General features: G+C 40.7%; 1 protein-coding gene and 2 long non-coding RNA genes across 3 annotated transcripts; 1 reads left to right on the top strand and 2 right to left on the bottom strand.

The window, feature by feature from the left end:
* Window positions 1–516: 516 nt before the first annotated feature.
* LOC131632614 (uncharacterized) lies at window positions 517–1,638 on the top strand. Its single transcript, XM_058903362.1, has one exon. It carries the CDS (start codon window positions 517–519, stop codon window positions 1,636–1,638), a length of 1,122 nt encoding a protein of 373 aa, XP_058759345.1.
* Window positions 1,639–2,472: 834 nt separating this feature from the next.
* On the bottom strand, window positions 2,473–3,501 carry LOC131632616 (uncharacterized). Its single transcript, XR_009293057.1, has 3 exons — window positions 3,255–3,501; window positions 2,815–3,170; window positions 2,473–2,708 (listed from the first exon to the last, which is right to left on the bottom strand). It is a non-coding gene; the product is annotated as an uncharacterized LOC131632616 (long non-coding RNA).
* Window positions 3,502–13,747: 10,246 nt separating this feature from the next.
* Window positions 13,748–14,745, bottom strand: LOC131632617 (uncharacterized). Its single transcript, XR_009293058.1, has 3 exons — window positions 14,499–14,745; window positions 14,059–14,414; window positions 13,748–13,952 (listed from the first exon to the last, which is right to left on the bottom strand). It is a non-coding gene; the product is annotated as an uncharacterized LOC131632617 (long non-coding RNA).
* Window positions 14,746–15,537: the final 792 nt, after the last annotated feature.

The raw sequence follows: 15,537 nt of genomic DNA, 5'->3' as shown, positions 1-15,537 counted from the left end.
AAGGGGTCTTGGAAACATGTCAAGGCCTTGAAGATCGTTTTGAGATCCTTCGAACTTGTTTCGGGACTCGGCATTAATTTTCACAAAAGCAAATTGATCGGTATTAATGTGTCTCCTCTTTTCTTTGAAGACGCGGCTTACTATCTTTCTTGTAAGATTGAAAGTAGTAATTTTCTTTTCCTTGGTATTCCAATCGGTAGTAATCCAAGGAAGGAAGCCACTTGGACATCTTTAGTGGAGAAAATGAAAAAGCGTCTAGCGGAATGGAAGAATAGATTGCTTAATCTAGGAGGTAGGATTACTCTTTTGAAGTCTATTTTGAGTTCTTTAGCTATTTTCACTTTGTCTTTTTACAAGATGTCGGCAAGAGTGGTTAAAGTGGTAACAAAAATTCAAAGCAATTTTTTATGGGGAGGAGGGGAGGAAAAATGGAATTTTCATTAGGTTGGTTGGAAAGGTGTGACTCTTTCTCATGAGAAAGGCGGTTTGGGGATAAAAAATATCGCCGAATTTAATATGGCTCTCTTGAACAATTGGAGGTGGAGGATAGCGCAAGGGCATAAGTCTTTATGGTTAGAGGTGTTAAAGGCTCGTTACGGTGATTTGTGTATGCAATCTTTTTGTGATGGAGATTCTTTCAAACGTGCTTCTTCTTCTCTTTGGTGGAGAGATATTTTAAAGGTTAGTGTTGTTTCTTCTAATCCGTTGCATATTGACCCCATTGTAGCGAATTGTAAGTTCAGGGTGGGAAATGGTTTTAATACTCCTTTTTGGGAATCTTGTTGGTGGAATAATTGTTTTTTAAGGGAGGTTTTTCTGGAACTTTTTTTGGCTTCTTCTTTAAAAAAGGTGTCGGTTGCGGTTATGGGAGGGTGGATTGATGGGATTTGGAAGTGGGGAGATCTTGGCATTTCGGTTGTTGGTAGGGATGCGGTTTTTTTACATTCCCTTTCGGTGTTGAAGGATCTTTTGGATAATTTCGGTAGCTTGAATGATTCGAAGGATGAGGTGGAATGGTTGTTGGACTTGAATAGCGGATATACGGTTTCCTCTTGTTATTGTTTTTATGCTTCTAGGCGTATTCTTTACGGTCCTCCGGTTAAGTATGAAGAGGCTTTCAATTTGATTTGGAAAGCGGATGTTCCCTTTAAGATAAAGGCATTTGGTTGGAGGCTTTTTTTGAATAGGTTACCAACTAAAAATTTATTGGTGTATAGAGGTATTAATCTAAATCATGACAATTTAATGTGTGTTTTTTGTAATTCTCATGTCGAAGAGGCGGATCATTTGTTTTCTAAATGTTTTGTGATTAAATTGGTGTGGAAAGAAATGGCTTCGTGGGTGGGCTTTTCGGGTTGGTCGGAGGAAGAATGTATCCCGTTTTTTGTGGAATGGCATTCGTTGAGCCGTGGTAAAAAGATTAAAAGCGGCAAATTGGGGGTGTTTTGGTTAGCCACAACTTGGATCATATGGTTGACTAGGAATGCTTTTTGTTTTAGGAATGAAGTGTGGAACATAAATAATATGGTTTGGAGCATCAAGTTTTTGGCTTGGAGGTGGGCTTCTTTTGGCAATATTATCTATTCCAATTGTTGTTTTTACGACTTTTTCAAAGACCCATGGTCTTCTTTGTCGTAATTGTAATTGGTTGTAATATTGTTTTTTGTCGACTTTGGGTCGATTTTGTATTTGGGTTGGAGAACCCCTAGTTCTCCCTTCAATATATCCCTTGCTTAAAAAAAAAAAGTCTCATATTTTAATTTAAAAAAAAAATAATTTTTTTTTTATAAAAAAGCAAACATAATTTTGAAATATTTTTAAAAAATAAACAATTAATAATTTTTTAAAAGTTTTAATTTTTAAAAATAAAAATGAACATTTTTTATAAAATTTACAATCATAATGTTGAAATATTTTTAAAAAGTAAACAAACATACTAATATGGAAAACTACTAAGAGTATTCAAATACCCCATACTAAGATGACAAACTCATGAGAGTATTCAGATACTACAAACTAAGATGAGAAACTACTATAAGAGTATTCAGATACCATAGACTAAGATGGAGAACTTCTGAGAGTATTCAGATACTGTTGCACCCCAAAATTTGCCCTCTTTTATGTGCTATAAGTTATCAAAGACGTTTATTTCGTCGTTTGAAAATCGAAGAAAAATACTAAAGAGCTCATGGATTATGGACATGGAATTCGTTTTATGGTGCTCGTGTTTACTAGTCCAATGTTGAGTTTTGCCTTGACTTTCATGTAATGTGGTGCTCACAATCAAAGGTTCTTCTTATCATCATTCAAGGTTTAGATCCATATGATTACTTGTGTTATAGGTCAAGGCATTGGGATTTTATGCGAGTAATGAAGCTTATATGGAATTTCGGTGCGTCATTTCAAGATTGGAAAACCATATCCATTACAAAAGATTCAAATGTTCAAAGCTCATACAATTTCTACCCAAAATTCATTACAAAAATATTCCAAGGTCCATACATTCTCAAATGTGCATCCACAAAAATTACACAGAAAAATACTACAAGAAATCACAATTTTAACTAAAATCCATTCATCACATGTTCAAAAGCGTAGCCCATTACAAGTCGATTACAAGAAATATTACACAAAAAAAAAACCAATGACTTTCATAAGCCCATTTCAAGAAGCCTCCATGACATTCCCTGTACCTCTTGAAACCGAGCCTGCACATGAGGAAGAAAAACAAAAACCGGTTCACGAAACGGATTGACAGATAAAAAAACAACTCAGAGTTCATAACAGAAAAAAAGGGAAAATCAGTAACAAAACCTGAAACAAACTTTCTCTCCAAGATTCATTCAACCATAACCAATCTTCTTGACCACTCCTTCAGAATAACAGTTCGCTTCCCTCTCCAAACTTGCAACAAAACGAAAATCACCATAACCGCCATAACTTCAGTCTCATCTTCCTTCAATCTTCGTTCAAATCTTCAACCTGCAGAAGAACAAGAAACTCTTCACAACTTCATCTGCAGAAAACGATTCATTCATCATCCTCCAATCATCAACCACGCTTCAATCTTCAACAAAAACTCTAACAGAAAATTGTAACCGAATTGGTAACAAACTTCCTCTGAACCTTCATAACCTCTCAACCGGGAATTCTCGAGTAACGCTCATAATCTGCATAAAACCAAAAGAGAACCAAATTCAAGAGGATAACAGATTCACTAACAAACTTTTTGGAAGCAATTTTTCGATCTGCACCTTCAAACTCTTCATCATCATCATCGATCATCATCATCATCATCATCGATCATCATCTTCATCATCTCACGGAGAATCATCGTTCTCTGTGTAATCTTCACGAACAAATTTCGTTCATCGCATCCACCTTCGCCATCGGCACGCATCGCATCCACCTTCGTCATCGCCACCGCCACGCATCGCAACCTTCAACATCACATCATTATTCGCCTGCAAGAACCACATTCAACAACAACAGTGCAAATTTCACCAACAACAACAACAACAATCACACCGCAATGAGTTTACGCAGAAGAATCCGAATGGAAAGAAGAAGGAGGTTGAACGGAAAGCAAGAAATTGAGAAGAACGTTAGTACCTGAGCATTGGAGCCTATTCTCATCAACTCACAGTTGGTCCTCACTTCAGGTTGATTATCGACGAGAGATGCGATGAGAGATTGAGCGAGATTGATGAGACGGAGAGAAATCGAGAGATCGAGAGCGATATTGAGAGAGGATCCGAATCGGTAAAAGACAGAGAGATGAGATGATGATTGTTTGGTTTTCTTGTTTCACGGTGGCCGGAGATTTTGATTGGTGAAAGATGGAGGTCCGCCGTCGCCGTCGCACGCGAGGAAGAGAAGAGAGTCCAACGGCCATTCACGTAACCCTAACCCCTTCTTCTAATTGTGCATTTCATTTTTGTAGTTAATTTGACATTAAAACTGAATAAATCTGATTTAATTTGGGATTAAAGTCTAATTTGGTTAACAAAATCTGAATAAAGTTGTGATGGATCAAAATCATCTCTATTAGGCCTGCCACGAATTACTATGTTACACCCCTCCTAAGCCCATTGCCACCGTTTTTGTGCCAGAAAACTGAACAAAAAATAGCTCCCTTGGGCCTCCCTATCTGGGCCTGCGCCACTGCTGTATACACCATATTTCCAGTCTTAAACCCCCCTGTGTGTATAAAATTCATATTAAACTTAGTTCCTTTTAACTAATTTGTTGTCAATTTTTCAGTATAGAAAAGTGTATTAAAAATAATAGTTTTGTTAGATTTTTGCATGATAATAGAACATAGAATCATTGAGTTTTGTTAATTTTTGGTTGATGAAAAAGATACAAAAACATGTAATATTTTGCTTGTTAGAATTTTAATATTTTGTACATAGTTTTGTTCTATTGTTGTTAGATGAAAATGTCACAAAAAACAATTTAATCTCGTTAGATTTTTGTTTTAGAATTTAATTAGGATTTAATGTCTATTATTTTCTATGGCGGGTGCGTGTCTCCTTGTTATTACTGATTTGTTTGTTGAGATGTGCGAGGTACTTCGAGAGAGCCTTCGATTGTGATTCGATCGCCTCGTGTTCCACTTTATTTGTGGGACACGAATTCGCTTTCGATGCGACCTGATTTGCGACGTGTTCCACTTTATTTGTGGGACACGAAATTATTCCCGATGCAATTCACCTGATCTCTCATTCATTGAGATGTATATTCCTGTATTGTCTGGATTGTGTTTCTCTCGCAGGTTGCTTATGTGGTTGTGTTTGATACGCACTACATAGCGGTTGTGATTTATTTTCACACCGCATCGCTTTGACGCTTATGCTGGACTCCTGGCTTTTGCTGGATGTTAGATTACGCGAAGTATTCCGGACTTCTCTGCTTACGCTGCTAGCTCATTGCGGATTTGCTATCCGTTCGGTATCTCCTTGTCCCTTTTACCGCTTTCCGCATCATCCTTTAACATGAGAAGTAGGACCTAGACATGCATCTGGCCAAGCCCTCGAAAGAGGCTCTGTTTTTGTTGGTGTGTTTACATTTGTGCTTTGCGGCAGGGAGTCACGGTGTAATAAGTCCTATATGGCACTCCGTTAAGTCCTCATGGAAGGCATGCGGTCAAGGGTTCGTAATCAACCCCCGCCTAGTCTCATCGAGTCTGTTTGGTATGCGCACGCCTCGCGTTGCTCGCTTCCGAACTTGCACAAGATCTTGTTATCGAGTATGTCAGGAAAAGGGTTCATGTAGCCGGACCCCCGTCTTTCTTATAGCTCGCGTCGTTCGACGTTGATGCTCGGTGTACGCACGCACCATTTTCCTTTACGATCCGTGACGGCTTGGTTGCTGAGAGGGGTCCGCCCTCTTGTCTATGGCCCGATCATTTTCACGAGGTCTAATGCTTGGTTGACTTGGGTTGAGCTGCTCCCCTTGGCTATGGCGGGACCGCTTTTCTACCATTCGGTCAGTACCGTTGGTTTGTTTGTTTTACGAGCGGATGCTCGTTTGTGTGCTCATTGTGTGCTTTTGCCTTTTCCCTTGTAGGTTGATAGTTTAGCTTAGACTTGTACCCTTTGTATGATAACATTAGGTAGCAAGCTTTCCCCTTTAGCTTAGGTTTTCCTCATGCATTCTTTAAAACACAAACCACACTCTTTGATTTTCTTTTCTTAAGAGCTTGTTATTTCCGCTCCATTCCCAAGCATAAGTCTCCAAAGGTCGAGCAGCGGAGTGTGAATGTAACTCGTTCACCTAAAAAACACAAAACAAACAGAAATTAGTTAGCCGAGCTACGGTAGCTCTGATTCTGCAAAACAGATACGTAGGCAGCGGGGTAGGGCCCGTGCGAGCATAACACTTTCTTTTCCCTACATTCTGCATTCATTTTAGTCCAGATTAGCGTAGTTTACTTACACACCCATAGGTTTAGACATAAGCGTGGATACCATCGAGTACGATGGGCGCGAGGGGTGCTAATACCTTCCCCTCGCGTAACTGACTCCCTTACCCTTTTTCTCTGGTCGTGAGACCGTTGTTTTGTTTTGTGGTTTGCTGGCATTCCCTTCCTTTTCAGGATAAATATGTTAGTGGCGACTCTGTTAATTTTCGCGGTAGCGACAGCTGGCGACTCTGCTGGGGACGTCTTGACCTATTGCGGGTCCGGACTTAGCAAGTCGATCCTAGCGCTTGTGTGTTTATCTTTGGGTGTTTTATTGCTTTGCATATTTACCTGTTTGCATTGCATTCTATGTGCGCTTTTACTTTTCTGCATCATATTCTGGACTGGCTGGATCTCTGTTTGTTGGGTGGGTGTTTCAAGAGGTAAAAGGCCCAATACCCAGGCTATGAGTGATACCATAGGAACTAGGACTAGAGTGGCCGTGACGGACAGAAGGCGTATGCCTGATTGATCTGATCATGTATCCACGGGCAGAGCTTGGTGGAATGAGGCAATATCGTATGATAACGCCTACATTCGATCCTCTGTTGGCTTTTTGACCTACCCTGGCCTAGATTTACCCGTGAGTGGGGCGGGAATCAATCATTGCTTAACAGGTACATTGATGGTGACTTTGGTTCTTGTTCGAGGGTTACTTTGGTTCTTGTTCGAGTGGTTCCATTTCCGTGATGGTGACTATGGTTCTGTTTCTATTGATTATGTCCCGTGATCTACGGGGAGTTCCGAATTGGTGCCGAACCTTTGAACCTGTGCCGTGTGATTTATTGGTATCCCAGATATATCCAGTATTGTGGTTCCCACCATGTTGCATCATTACATATTTACTTGTGAAAAAATGATGTACAAAAAATAACTAGCATACGTGTTCCTTCCATTTCCAAGGAATCGTGTCTTTAAGTCTCGTGTCGAGCTTTTCCATCTCTTGCTTGCTAAAAAATCAAAACATGAGGATTCCTTAGAAATTGAATGAACATGGCATTGCATTTATATCATGCATCTCATGCATTTCATGCATAACAGGTGTTCAGAGTTGAGGATTTCTTATTCAGACTTGATACTCTCACCAGACTCACAGACTTGACCTGTTCTTATTCTGTGCTCAAATATTGGTCATGGAACTTTGTGGGGTGACAGAGATGAAAGCTCAGTTGGGGTTGTTTATGAAGACATGCTCAAGGATTCCTATTAAGAAAAACTAAGGGAGCAGTTTGTGGATCTCTTCCACAATTTTGCGGTCTCAAAAGCTCCTCGTCAGCGGCTAATCTCCTTTTCTCTCACGAATTCAATTGGTATGTTCTCAGGAAAGACAAAAGAGGACCGAAAGACAAATCAATATGATTCTCATGTCTTATGCTCATTTGCTTCCATGCTTGCTTTATTTGCAACTGGTTAAGCTCCATACTGTGTGGATGTCTACAAATTTTATGCTTGATGACGATGACACTAGGTGTGAGTTCTATTCTAGGGCACCTGGTCGTGATGTTAGTATCTACAAGTCTTTGAAGTTGCTTGGGGCTCCCGCACGAGGGATAAGCAAGACATTGTCTATCTTGAGCATTGCACCATTTGCATTGCTCGAATCCCTAAAGCACTTACAAATTTCGTGTGACTTTGTCAGAATCTTCTGCTAGACAATAATCAAAAGTGTTTTGCAAAGGCACCTCTCATTCTCAAGGTTCTGCTTCACATCCTGGGTCACCTCCTCCTGGAGTTTCCTTTTCAACAACCTTTGCTTGTCAACAGAGACGGAAAGAGAATGTGAGAAGTAAGTTGATGTAATCCCAATGCCTTATGATCAGTTGCTTCCCTGCTTGATGGAGTTTCAATTGGTTAAGATCTGTTGCTTTGGATCTTTCTCACCACAGATAGCTCTCCTGATTTCGATGACGATACTCGGTGTTCCAATCTGGGGGCACCTGATCATAATGCCAATCCTTACAAGGTGTTAAGGTACAAAAAGTCCAGGACTTGCTCGATGCACAGATGTTTCAGTTTATTCATAATGGTTTCTACTGGTCAATCGCATTTCATCTGCTGCAAGTAGAATGTTTGTTTTTCCTCGAGGAGTAACTCATGAAAATCACTTGCAACTTGTACTTCCAGAGGCTTCCTTCCCAGCAACCATTGTGTGTTCCAAGTCAGGACTTTGATGGCTAAGTGTTAGAGGTTAATGTTGTTCGCCGATAGCAATACGAAGGTCCTCCATTCATGATGGTGTTTTCTGTTTCAGCAGCTATATTTAGGGCTCCCGACCGAGGGATAAGCAAGACTCTGTGTTCTTGAGTTCGCATCATTGGCAGCTCAAATCCCTAACTCATTCACAAACTTCAGTTGCTATGTTTGGGGCTCCCGACCGAGGGATAAGCAAGACGCCTTGTATCTTGAGTTTGTGCACTACTTGCATGGCTCAAATCCCTAAAAGCTGGACACTTGCAACTTTTGTATGGTCTCGCTGAAATCTTCTTCCAGGAAGTAATCTGAAAGGTTCTGCAAGAACATATGCTAGTGCTTGGTGTGTTTTCCACTCTGGGGCAGGCTATCTGATTGAAGATTGTCAGTCATTCAAAGACAAGGTTCAAGACCTGATTGATTCAAAGGCTATCACATTCGCACCTGAAGGCCAGAATTGAAGTTCTCCTCCGACTCAACGGATCTTTTGAAGCAATAAGTCAATACGGAGAAGATCTCCTCAACATTGGCAATTTCTTAAATCATCATGCATGTTCATGTTTAAGCTTTCTTGTTTTGTTCAATACTGTTGCATGTAAAACTTGTTTGTTTTTGAACTATAATCATAATGCATTGGATATGTTTGTCTTGAAAAAATCCATTCGCTTTTGCTCTTATATGTTTCTCTATGCTTTTTGTGATACTCAACTCTTGTTAATAAAGCATGATAACTCCGAAGGGAGAATGATGAACATAATACCAATAACCTCAAATGGTATGCTTTTGAGTAGAACCCTGTTGATGATGTACAGGCATTGTTTCAAATTCCCAAACACTGGAGATATAAGGGAGTGAAACCTTCGTTAACCCCTTTGAGCCTTGAAGTAGGAGTTTCTTTTCTATTCAGAAAAAACCCTTATTTTTAACCCAGGGGCAGGGTAGTATTCAGTTAACTTGATCGAGCATTCTAAATTCATCAGGAGCACACATATAAGGATACAACAATGGCTATCTTTCAAAAGGTTGAGGAAAGTCAAATCCACAACGGTTATCCCTCACCTCAGGAGGTCGAGACATCAAATTTATCCCTCACATCAGGAGGTCGAGACCAATCAAAGCCGCTGTGGTTTATCCCTTCACATCAGGAGGTCAAAATATGACGATACCACAATGGTAGTTCTTCATCAATCAAAGACTCAGGCAGTCACAATCACTTCCAACAAATCAGAGATTCAGGATCACACGACTTGTTCAAAAAAAAAAGGAATGCAAAAAAAAAAAGAGCCCGCTAAGTCAACAACTTGAAAGCATGTGACTTAGGCAAAAGATAGGGCATCACGCTGGACATCCAAATCAAAATTCAAAAGAATTTGTCCAGGCAAAAGTTAGGGAAACGAAAAAAAGCAAAGCAAAAGAGAAGAAACAAGGATTACAAAGTAAGAATCCTCAACAAAGAACAAAGTCGTGTGATCAGACACCAAAAACGAAAGGTAAAGTGACTGCCATATCCAGAAGACCTCTTTGACTCCTCAATCATCTCAAACTCCTCTTGAAAGATGAATGCTCATGTCAAGTTAACTGAACTTAGGAATGGAGAACATCACGAAGGGGGTGGGCACTAAATAATTTGAGCCTAAAAATCCTTTTTTTTCCCTAAAAAAACCGTGAACCTGACCACGTTACAACCCTGAAAAGTCCTAATTGAAGCAGGGTTAATTCGAAAGCAAACTATACATGAGAATACGGTAAGCTGACTCCTAGGAGATCCGCTAAACGCTTGAGTTGGTATCACACCATCTTTTCTTTCATAAAAACTCGATGTTACGACATCCTTTCCAAAAGTGTCTTAATTTCAAGATAAACATACTCTTTGCATTAGAATTATATTTCTCATAATAAACATTCTTTGCATATGAACAAGTGCTTAACATCAGGAAAGTTTCCACAATGAACTTCAGATGAAAAGTTTATTCCTCCCGAAGGACAAGTTTGCCTTCAGAACTCCGTTGAACAGAGGCAACAATATTTCAAAGTTTGATCACCCTCAGGGGCACAAAAGCATTTGAATACTCTATCGAGTAAGTTTTCAATCAATCTGGGGCAATCAGGTCAAGATTCGAAGAATCTCTCAAAGCGCTAAGCAATCAGGGGCATTCACCCAAGCGTAGCTGAAGCTACTTGTTATACAAGCCAAGCAGGGGCATGGTTCCAAAGTTCATGATACTGGGGCAAATTGGCTATGATAGCACGAATCTCAAGAAGGTCCTTACGAGATGAATCTCTTCAAAGTCCTACAGACTAGGGCAAGACACTATGCATTGGCATTCTTTCCTCATCAGGAGGTGTTCAGTTTAAAGTTCATGTGTGAGCTAAACAACTTATGAACTTGAGAACCGTCAAGGTCGTCATCCTCAGCAGATAAAAGCTGAAAGCCCATTACTTGTTGGCATCTTTACAATCAACACGAATATGCAGAACACTATAAAAGCCAGTCTCTGTTTGGTCTCTTTGAAGTCAACACTTGCTTGAACCGTTAAGCCCACTTCCTGGTGGCATTCTCTTGGAGAACCAATGCATGTTTGATGCTCCGGCCGATGCTTGTTTGGTGTTCTAATCACTGCTTGCTTATCAACTCGTGAATCCATTGCTTGTTTGGAAAGTTTCAAGCTCAGATGTCTGATAATCTGTTTGCTCTTGCATTTTCCCATTGTGGGTGAGCATTACCATCCTCTGCCATGTGAGGAGATCTTTTGAAGATGTCATGCTATGTCCTGGGGCATTCTTATGTGTTTACCTCGCAGGTACGTCCTTTCGAGTACACCATGTCAGCACATCGGCGGATCTAGCCGAGTGAAAGATTCTCACTCCCCAGCTGAGTACTTTCAGATGAGACTTTCTTTGTTCCAAGATTCTCATACCCTCAGCAAAGTACATCTTAATGCATTCTCTATGCTCCAGAAGCCTTATTCCCGACGGAATGCTTTCTCCCCAGTTGAATCATGATGAAATGGTGTCTGATTCCCCAGCTAGCTCTTAATGAGGTTCCTTGCCCGAGTTCCTCGTTCTCCCCAGTAGAGCGTTTTCTCTCCCCAACAGATTAACCTGTTCTCCCCAAGAGAGTCATCTTGTTCCCCAGTGGAGTTGTCCTAACAAAAGGTTCTTATGCTAAGTCCTTATCCCCAACGGATTCCTCATCTCATCAGTGGATCTTTGTGCAGAAGTATTCATCTTCCCCACCGAGTCTTTCCTCAGCAGAGATTCACATGCATCCTCAACAGGATCTGTTCTCATCTAGGACTTCCCCAGCGGAATGCATCCTATACAAGCAAGTTGGTCACTCCTCACCAGAGTTGTCTCCATGACTTGCCCTTATCTCCACATCCCCAGAGTGTCGAGAATTCACTTCTCCTATGAAGTTGCCAGGGTATTCCCCAAACAAGTAGGTGGGATGTTCTTATCTTCAAGCAAGATTTATTCCCCAAGCAGAGCTCGCGTCTAGATTTGATCGTCTCCAGCAGATTTCTGATCCATCTCTGTCAGCTCGCAGTTTGTGACTTCTAGTCACACATCTTGTCCTCCCCGCAGAGTTCTATATCTCTCCAGGACTTCTTCAGCAATTCAGTGCTCATCCGTTGTCTCCCTAAGCAGCGTCCGAATCATGCATCATTCGCATTGCATTCTCAAAGCGTATAGCGTCTTCCTTCTCCGGAACGTTATTCCATATACATTCATACGTGCATCATGCATAAATCATATCATATCTGTTTCTTTCTGCAGGAAAGTTATCAAGATACAAATGCCTCCCACAGAGTAACTCGCCTAATCATTACAGGCGCTTATCCTGATGTCTTAATCAGAAGAAGTTTGTTTTCCTATCTTGACATCGTCAGATCAGTTGAAGACATTCCTATTCCCGATGCCCCCAGATCGGTGGAAGATATTTGTTCCTATTCCTGATAAATCAGACTTTCAGTTGAAGGAACCGCCTCCGGATCTCCCAAGATCTTCCGAAGGAGCAAGCCTGCTGATGCCTCAGATCAGTTGGAAATATCTACTCCCTGACGATTTAGTTCGTTCAGAAGAAGAAACTCGTCTGCCCAGTCCTGATGCCTAACCATCAGTTGAAGACGCTTTCTTTACCCGGCGTACACAGTTCGGAAGAGATATCCGTTCCTATTCCTGATAAATCAGACTTTCAGTTGAGGGAACCGCCTCCGGATCTCGTCGATCTTACGAAGGAGCAAGCCACTGATACCCTGATCAGATGGAGATATCTACCTGATTGACTTTGTCATTCAGAAGAGGATTGTTCTACTTATTTTCTAGCATCGAGCCTAGATCAGTTAAAGACTTCCTTTCCCGGCGCACACAGTTCGGAAGAGATATCCGTTCCTATTCCTGATAAATCAGACTTTCAGTTGAGGGAACCGCCTCCGGATCTCGTCGATCTTACGAAGGAGCAAGCCACTGATACCCAGATCAGATGGAGATATCTACCTGATTGACTTTGTCATTCAGAAGAGGATTGTTCTACTTATTTTCTAGCATCGAGCCTAGATCAGTTCAAAGACTTCCTTTCCCGGCGTACACAGTTCGGAAGAGATATTGTTCCTGTCCTGATAAACCAGACTTTCAGTTGAGGGAACCGCCTCCGGATCTCGTCGATCTTACGAAGGAGCAAGCCGCTGATAACCAGATCAGTTGGAATATCTGCCTGATGATTTAATTGCATCAGATGGAGATGTCGCTTTGGTGCCCAGACCAGAGATATTTACAAGCCGCTGATAACCAGATCAGCCGGAATATCTCATTTCGATTCCCAGATCGACTTAGACATCTATCCCCGATTCCTGTTCGGAAGACATCTGCTACGCCTGATGCCCAGATCAGTCGAGATGTTCCTTCTCTTGATGCCCAGATCAATTGAAGTTTTTCCCCCTGCCTGTGGGGTTGCCTGTTCCTTCTTATCGCAAGTTGGAGCTACTTAATTATCCATATCAACTGAAGTTTTTCCCCCTGCCTGCGGGGTGGTACATTCCTTCTTATTGCAAGATGGAATCTTCTATTGATCAAGAGCGCAAATTTTCGAGTTCATTCTGGTATTCAATCTCCTTCCACCTCAACGGTTCGAAACTTTCATTTCTCACTCGTCAGGTTCAAGAAGTTTGAATAGGGGCAGCTGTTGCACCCCAAAATTTGCCCTCTTTTATGTGCTATAAGTTATCAAAGACGTTTATTTCGTCGTTTGAAAATCGAAGAAAAATACTAAAGAGCTCATGGATTATGGACATGGAATTCGTTTTATGGTGCTCGTGTTTACTAGTCCAATGTTGAGTTTTGCCTTGACTTTCATGTAATGTGGTGCTCACAATCAAAGGTTCTTCTTATCATCATTCAAGGTTTAGATCCATATGATTACTTGTGTTATAGGTCAAGGCATTGGGATTTTATGCGAGTAATGAAGCTTATATGGAATTTCGGTGCGTCATTTCAAGATTGGAAAACCATATCCATTACAAAAGATTCAAATGTTCAAAGCTCATACAATTTCTACCCAAAATTCATTACAAAAATATTCCAAGGTCCATACATTCTCAAATGTGCATCCACAAAAATTACACAGAAAAATACTACAAGAAATCACAATTTTAACTAAAATCCATTCATCACATGTTCAAAAGCGTAGCCCATTACAAGTCGATTACAAGAAATATTACACAAAAAAAAAAACCAATGACTTTCATAAGCCCATTTCAAGAAGCCTCCATGACATTCCCTGTACCTCTTGAAACCGAGCCTGCACATGAGGAAGAAAAACAAAAACCGGTTCACGAAACGGATTGACAGATAAAAAAACAACTCAGAGTTCATAACAGAAAAAAAGGGAAAATCAGTAACAAAACCTGAAACAAACTTTCTCTCCAAGATTCATTCAACCATAACCAATCTTCTTGACCACTCCTTCAGAATAACAGTTCGCTTCCCTCTCCAAACTTGCAACAAAACGAAAATCACCATAACCGCCATAACTTCAGTCTCATCTTCCTTCAATCTTCGTTCAAATCTTCAACCTGCAGAAGAACAAGAAACTCTTCACAACTTCATCTGCAGAAAACGATTCATTCATCATCCTCCAATCATCAACCACGCTTCAATCTTCAACAAAAACTCTAACAGAAAATTGTAACCGAATTGGTAACAAACTTCCTCTGAACCTTCATAACCTCTCAACCGGGAATTCTCGAGTAACGCTCATAATCTGCATAAAACCAAAAGAGAACCAAATTCAAGAGGATAACAGATTCACTAACAAACTTTTTGGAAGCAATTTTTCGATCTGCACCTTCAAACTCTTCATCATCATCATCGATCATCATCATCATCATCATCGATCATCATCTTCATCATCTCACGGAGAATCATCGTTCTCTGTGTAATCTTCACGAACAAATTTCGTTCATCGCATCCACCTTCGCCATCGGCACGCATCGCATCCACCTTCGTCATCGCCACCGCCACGCATCGCAACCTTCAACATCACATCATTATTCGCCTGCAAGAACCACATTCAACAACAACAGTGCAAATTTCACCAACAACAACAACAACAATCACACCGCAATGAGTTTACGCAGAAGAATCCGAATGGAAAGAAGAAGGAGGTTGAACGGAAAGCAAGAAATTGAGAAGAACGTTAGTACCTGAGCATTGGAGCCTATTCTCATCAACTCACAGTTGGTCCTCACTTCAGGTTGATTATCGACGAGAGATGCGATGAGAGATTGAGCGAGATTGATGAGACGGAGAGAAATCGAGAGATCGAGAGCGATATTGAGAGAGGATCCGAATCGGTAAAAGACAGAGAGATGAGATGATGATTGTTTGGTTTTCTTGTTTCACGGTGGCCGGAGATTTTGATTGGTGAAAGATGGAGGTCCGCCGTCGCCGTCGCACGCGAGGAAGAGAAGAGAGTCCAACGGCCATTCACGTAACCCTAACCCCTTCTTCTAATTGTGCATTTCATTTTTGTAGTTAATTTGACATTAAAACTGAATAAATCTGATTTAATTTGGGATTAAAGTCTAATTTGGTTAACAAAATCTGAATAAAGTTGTGATGGATCAAAATCATCTCTATTAGGCCTGCCACGAATTACTATGTTACACCCCTCCTAAGCCCATTGCCACCGTTTTTGTGCCAGAAAACTGAACAAAAAATAGCTCCCTTGGGCCTCCCTATCTGGGCCTGCGCCACTGCTGTATACACCATATTTCCAGTCTTAAACCCCCCTGTGTGTATAAAATTCATATTAAACTTAGTTCCTTTTAACTAATTTGTTGTCAATTTTTCAGTATAGAAAAGTGTATTAAAAATAATAGTTT

Source organism: Vicia villosa, unplaced genomic scaffold (assembly GCF_029867415.1).
Source record: "Vicia villosa cultivar HV-30 ecotype Madison, WI unplaced genomic scaffold, Vvil1.0 ctg.000972F_1_1_2_unsc, whole genome shotgun sequence".
Taxonomy (NCBI): domain Eukaryota; kingdom Viridiplantae; phylum Streptophyta; class Magnoliopsida; order Fabales; family Fabaceae; genus Vicia; species Vicia villosa.
The sequence above is the reverse complement of the archived record's forward strand: the minus strand, read 5'-3'. Positions and strand labels throughout refer to the sequence as shown.